Source organism: Vipera berus (genome assembly GCF_964194415.1).
Source record: "Vipera berus genome assembly, chromosome: 2".
In the NCBI taxonomy this organism is placed as follows: Eukaryota; Metazoa; Chordata; class Lepidosauria; order Squamata; family Viperidae; genus Vipera; species Vipera berus.
In genome coordinates this window covers 198,103,932-198,110,474 of record NC_138203.1, presented here as the reverse complement: position 1 = coordinate 198,110,474, position 6,543 = coordinate 198,103,932, and the positions used below count along the sequence as shown (strand labels likewise).

Here is a 6,543-nt window from a genome sequence, read left to right as displayed (position 1 = left end):
AAGCAGGGCTTGAAGCTCAATCATTGTCTTTCTATAAGAAAGAGATGGAAAAGGCTTTTGGACTGTAGCTTGATATTGCACTCCTGCCCTTGAGAGTCATTTATTAGGAGTGTTCAGTCATGGATGTCAACGGTTAGGTTTTTATTAGATTTAACAATGAAGTACCAATCAAATGTCAGATTTGTTGCATTTGGTCCAGGAATGCCAGAAAAATTGGTTTCTTAAAAACTAAAAGGACTTGCCACAAAATTTTTGTAGTGTTGAAGCAGTCAGCAATGTTTTTTTTTAAATACCGGTATGATATTTCAAGACCTTCCCCTGCTTTTGTATTCACTGCTCCTGTTATGTGACTCGTCATTTCATGGCCAGTTATAGTATTCAATTCTTAATTAAAGTGCTGCACGTGTTCCAATTTCTTATCTTGTACAAATATTTTTGAATTTCTGTAGACTTTTCATATCCTGCCTTTTGCATATCAGATAAATGCTAATACCACAAAAATAGGCCAACATGGGAAAAAAGGTGGAAATTTAGGAAGCATCGAAGTATTCAAATTCAGCAGGTGATGGGTTCCATTAACTTTCTTTTTGAAAAGCTCACCTGAACTTTAAAATCTTCAAAGATAAGATACCTTTATTGTCATTTTTTTACTGTGGGCACAACGGAACACATCAAAAATGAAATTTAGTTGCCCGCTCTCAAAGTGAAACACATACATAACACACACCTAAACATACTGTATACACCTTCGTTCATTTCGCCGGGACCTAAAAACCTGGCTCTTTGAGCTATCTGGTCTGGACTGAGGGGTTTAATGTTTTTAAATTGTGATTTAATTTTTGTGGCTAGACTTAATTTAATTTATTTTAATTTATTTTAATTTTATATTGGATTTTTAAATTTTGCCTTGTAAACCGCCCTGAGTCCTTTGGGAATAGGGCGGTATATAAACCGAATAAATAAATAAATAAAATAAATAACCTATGTATAGACCCACCCCCCTATATATACATAACAAATAAATATTAATACTGTTCATCTTGAATATATATCGGAAGGAGGAAGATTCAAAGAAAGTCCATTTAGTCCTGCCTCCTTAGTAGACTTATTTGACAATAACACAAGATAATAGAATGTGGGTTCATTATTTTTTTATTAAATCATTTGGCTGCATGTTTCACAAGTACCACGGGGAAGAGCTTTAATACTACATTAAAATAAAATAAATTTAGCAAAATAAAAACCAACATTTATTGAAGATGAAATCATCACAGGAATACATACAAGCCACTCAATAGTTGTTTAGCTTCCTGACCCTCCAGGCACTGACACACACCCTAAACAACAACAGCACTTTGGGGTAACTGCTCTGACACTATTGCTTGCCAGGAATGTCAAAATATCTCCTTTTTATGTTCAGTTGATGAAGACAATATTTAGCTGCACAATCTTTTGGAATGGAACCTGGCTTTTTTGCTGAGGTGGATATTAATTTAACTTGTGTGGATGTCTTTAGTTATATTTTTAGTTTTTAAATTTGTATTCACCATGTTGAGTACCATTTCCAAATGAAAGGCAACAAAGGTACACAAAAAGAAACATTTTCTAATGTCTTGGTGAATACATTATAAGCAAAAATATGAAATAGAATATATTCTTCATCTACTGCTAAGTTTGTAAGCCGCCCTGAGTCTTCGGAGAAGGGCGGGATATAAATGGAATTAAAATAAAAATTAAATAAAAAAATATTAAATCTTTTGAAGATGTTTAACTCCTGGACCACTTCATTCATATTCACATGGAGGACTTGGCTGGCACTCCCGTAATTTACCTCAATAAATTCTTGTCAGTTTTCAGATAGAGTACATCTGGACTCAGTGGAGGTCTGTCCTGAAGATGATCATTTGTTAGCCTAATGCAGTAGCTCTATTTTTCACCCTAACCCCAGCGATCCAAGTATTTGTTTCAGGAGCCCTACAGTGAATTAATTCTACCTTGTACAGGTAGTCCTCAACTTATGACCACAACTGAGCCCAAAATTTCCATTTGCTAAGCAAGACAGTTATCGAGTTTTGCCCCTTTTTACAACCGTTCTTGCCACAGTTGCTAAGTGATTCACTACAGTTGTTATTACCTCAGCTGTTAAACGAATCTGACTTTCCCATTGACTTTGCTTGTCAGAAGGCTGCAAAAGAAGATCGCTTGACCCCAGGACAGTATAAGCCTTATAAATACATCCCGGTTGCCAAGCATCCGAATTTTGATCAGTGACCCCCGGGGCTTCCGCAAACAGTACTAAGTGTGAAAAATGCAAACAACTCCCTTTTTCCAGTGCCGTTTTCACTTTGGAGGGTCGCTAAAGGACCCTGTAAATGCGGGGGTGGGTACAAGTGGGCCGTGTACGAACAAGGCTATCGGGTCACGTCCCTAAAGCCCATCTCTTTTTTTTTTTTCTTAAAGTTGGAAGGGACCTTGGAGGTCCAGTGTTTCCCAACCTTAGCCATTTTAAGATGTGTGGACTTCAACTCCCAGAATACCCCAGCCAGCATTGCTGGCTGGGGTATTCTGGGAGTTGAAGTCCACACATCTTAAAATGGCTAAGGTTGGGAAACAGTCCAACCCCCTGCTCAGGCAGGAAATCTCGGGGAAGGCTCCTTTCCCCTGGCCCCGGCAACTTTTTCCCCTTCGAATGGAAAAGATCACCAGACGGCACTAAGGAGATCTCTTGCTCGGTAACCGTTTCCACCAACCTCTGCTGAGCTCCGCTGGATTTTCCGCTTAAGACTGCTGAGTGGCTGAAAACGCGGAGCAGCGGAAGAACCTAAGGAGGAAGAGGAGGAGGCGGCGGCGTGTGACGGGGAGGAGGAGGAGGAGGAGGGGCCGGGCCTTCGGCAGCAATAGCGACAGGGAGTCCTCCGACTTGCTGCTGCTGCCGCCGCCTTGCTTCTCAGCGTCCAGCCCTCCGCCTCCAAGCCCAGCAGCGGCTGCGCCCTCGAGGGACGGAAGTGCCTCTAAGCCGTCCCCGACGGGCCTCCGCCCGCTCCCTCAAAGCGCTCGACGCTCCAGACTGGTTCCCTCCTCCTCGCCCTTCGCTCGGGTCTTGTTATGGCGGCGGCCGAGCCCGGCAGTAACGGCGGCGGCGGCGGCGGCGGCGGCCGATACCAGCAGGTGAGGAGCGGCTCGCAACCGGGCAAGGCGGTTCATCACGCGAGAGCCGCGTTTTGTTTTTGTTTTTATTTTTTATTTTTTTTTAGGCCGCGGCAGGGTCGGAGTTGATGCGAAGCGAGGCGGCCAAAGGCGTTTGAAAAGCTCCCTCCGGCTAGAACAGGGGTAGGCAACCTCGGCTCTTTTATGACTCGTGGACTTCAACTCCCAGAATTCCTGAGCCAGCATAGCTGGCTCAGGAATTCTGGGAGTTGAAGTCCACGAGTCATAAAAGAGCCGAGGTTGCCTACCCCTGGGCTAGAAGCAGGGAAGCCTTCGACGCCTCGGTCCCGTCCTCCCCTCCCCCAGGAAAGAGATGTTTTTCTCTCTCTCTCTCGTCGCTTCCATTTTGGCCTCTTTGATTTGTAAGGCGACTCCAATCTTTCCTCTCTCCCCGCCCCCCCGGCCTTTTAAATCGCGCATCCGGTTTCCCTCCCCTTTTACTTGCTGGGTTAGCTTTATAAAGGCCAAAGGAGAGAGTATGTGGGTGGGTTTGTTTCCCCCCCCTCCCTCTCCAACCATCTGCTCCGTTCGGAAACCGACGATAAGCAATTTATTTCTCTTCCACGGACTCTGGTCTGAGATTTGATCGTAACGTAGGGGAGGAAAAAAAAAAGATTAAAACGCCTGTCCTAAATACAGCGCTTCTCGGTTTGTGCGTCGGTGGCTGGTTTGGTTATTATTGCCCGACTCCATATTGTCAGGATGGATAAGATTAGGGAGTTAACGCAGTAGAAGTATCTTTCCATACTCAAAGCCCTGGTGATTAAAGTCAACGGTAACAGGAGAGAGAGATGGTGGCCCACTTGCCCTTCTAAATTCTTCATCCTATAGTATAGAATAGATGGAGAATTTAATGGGCGCTGATTGTGAGTGTGAAGGCAAGCTGGGACTGTAGTTTTTTTTTATTTTTTATTTTAATTCCATTTAATTCCATTCCAAGGCTCATATTAGCTCAGTTGTGGCTAGAGTAATTAATTGCCATCAGGATATGATGGAGGTAGCAAATTGTTGGGAGACCTAATTCTTACAATCTCTGGACTTTTCCCCGTATCCAAATAGTAAAACACGGCGAATTCCAGAACTCTTACATTTACAGGTGTGAAATTTAAATTAAATAAGCCGACTGGTTCCCTGCCTTAACGGACTCTTTGTCAGAAAAAAAAGTATTTATTGAAAAACAACATTGGGTAAAATATTACAATTACTGTATATGTAACAAAAATGAATAAATTTACCTAAATACGTTATGAAAGATCTGGGATCACCCTTCTTAATCTAACTCTGGCATGGGAAAATTGTGGCCCACCAAGTGTTGCTAGACAATTGCCTGCATCTCATATCATTAGCGTCATTTAATTGGATTTCAATTGCAGTTTCAGTATTCATTTGAAATTATTGTTCAGCAAAGTCTTGTTATTACCAAAGTATCTTTCAGGTTAGAACCCCAAGAGAATATCACATTGCCTTCTGAGGTTTTGTAATTACAAAGTGTAATTAAATAGATGTTTCTTTGTTTAACTGATAGGTTTGGAGGGTTTAAAGCTGATATGTACATATTGCAATATTAGGTACAGAACTAATTTGCTGATTTGAAAACTGTTGTTACAGTTTGGATTCTGAATCCAAATTTTTATATATTAATACTTAACTGTTTGAAGTTAGCTGTAATTTTTTGTTCTTTATTTTTTTAACAGACATTTCAGGAAAGTTAGTTCTTTTGAGTGAAAGACTTGCCAAATTTCTTATTTAATTTTGTCTGCTTTGAAGAAATCTCATGTCCATGTAAAAAGCTCCCAAGTGTTTAAGTCAGGTTCAGATTCAGTCAAAGGTCAACTGCTGTTGAGTAAGGACACTCTTTGACTTACAATTGATTGCATAACACCAATGGATTTGTTTAATGATCATGGTGTTCGCTTTACAACCACTGAGTTCGCTTAACAACTGTCACCAAAAAGATAAATTGGGCATAGTCTCATGGTGACTCGTTTAATAACTCACATGATTTAGGACTGTGATTTAAGTTTCAATTAACATCCTAAGTTTAGAACTACCTGAACTGGGCCATGTCCAACTTGCTTTTTTATAACAATACAGAACTAGGTAACTATTGCCTTCTTTGGAGTATGTTTTTTGTTTTAAAAAACCCATTGTAGTCTATAATCATGATACAGTGTTTCATTGAAATACTGACCAGATTTGACCTTGCTTATTTTAGCCAAGCTTTGCTAGGTACTAACATAGTTATGACAAAGCCATGATTTAAAACATGCTTGATGATATAGAAATCAAGGGATTTGTGGCTTAAATGGGAAATATGTTGGTGAGAAAACATGGAGAAATAATGATACATTAAGTCATTTATATGGAAATCTGGATGTTTCATTTATTTATTTGCTCTGGCTTGTAGGCCACTCTAGTCATAATGACTCCTGAGTAACTAACAACAAGAGGGCATTATTAAGAAAACTTAATTATGGGGTCCTTGTGAATGTACGATCCCTCGGTAGAGGAACTCTTAGCAAATTTCCCCTCCATGAGTCAACCTGGGCTAGATGGTCTCAGAAATATGCAATATCTGAACTATGTGAGGTTTAAAGGTGATAGCTAACATCTTGAATTGCATTCATTCATATTGATAGCTAAAGCAGATCCCATATTAGTGATGTTAGATGGGCTAATGTTAGATGGGCTAATCTAGACACAACCATAATATCCTGGGCCACCATATAATGAACACCTGAAACTTCCAGATGGTTCTTAATGATAACTCCATGTACAAACATTTCTGTATAGTGGTCCAGACAACAAAGGTATGACTGGCCATCAACAAAGTCTCTTTCGGAAATGATAGACACCAAGATGCAATTGCAGAAAGGACCACCTGGCCATATCTTTTATCTAGTGTTTAGGAGTTGCAAATCCAGATTTTGAGCCAGTTCTTCCTGCAAGAGTGTGAACCTATCCACAGTTGTTTCTGGAACCAATTGACTTTTGAATCCATAATTATCTTTATCTGTGCTTGAAGTTCCTGTACTTTGTAAAATTGACATGTATTTTTTTTAATTGAGGGTAGTGGGAATTTTTTTGAAGGGCTAGTGATAGCTTAGATCAGGGGTGTCAAAAATTTGAGGGTCGCATCAGCATTGTGGTTGCCCTCGGGGGTGTGTGTGGCAAGGGTGGGCGTGGCTGAACTGTGTGTGGCTTACTGGTGGACATGGCTAGCTCTACATCATTCACGTCAAGGGTACCTATGGGGGACTGGGCAGGAGTGGGACAGATCTGAGGGTCTCTGGCAGAAGGAGATGGGACTGGGGCAAGTGCCAAGGCATAGTCCAC

General features: G+C 41.1%; 1 protein-coding gene across 1 annotated transcript in view; it reads left to right on the top strand.

The window, feature by feature from the left end:
* Positions 1–2,867: 2,867 nt before the first annotated feature.
* NDFIP1 (Nedd4 family interacting protein 1) overlaps positions 2,868–6,543 on the top strand; it is a 42,213-nt gene continuing 38,537 nt past the window's right edge. The window contains exon 1 of the mRNA XM_081318609.1: positions 2,868–3,168. Coding sequence (XP_081174735.1) covers positions 3,106–3,168 — 63 coding nt within the window. The 5' untranslated portion in view covers positions 2,868–3,105. The remainder of the gene's footprint in view (positions 3,169–6,543) is intronic.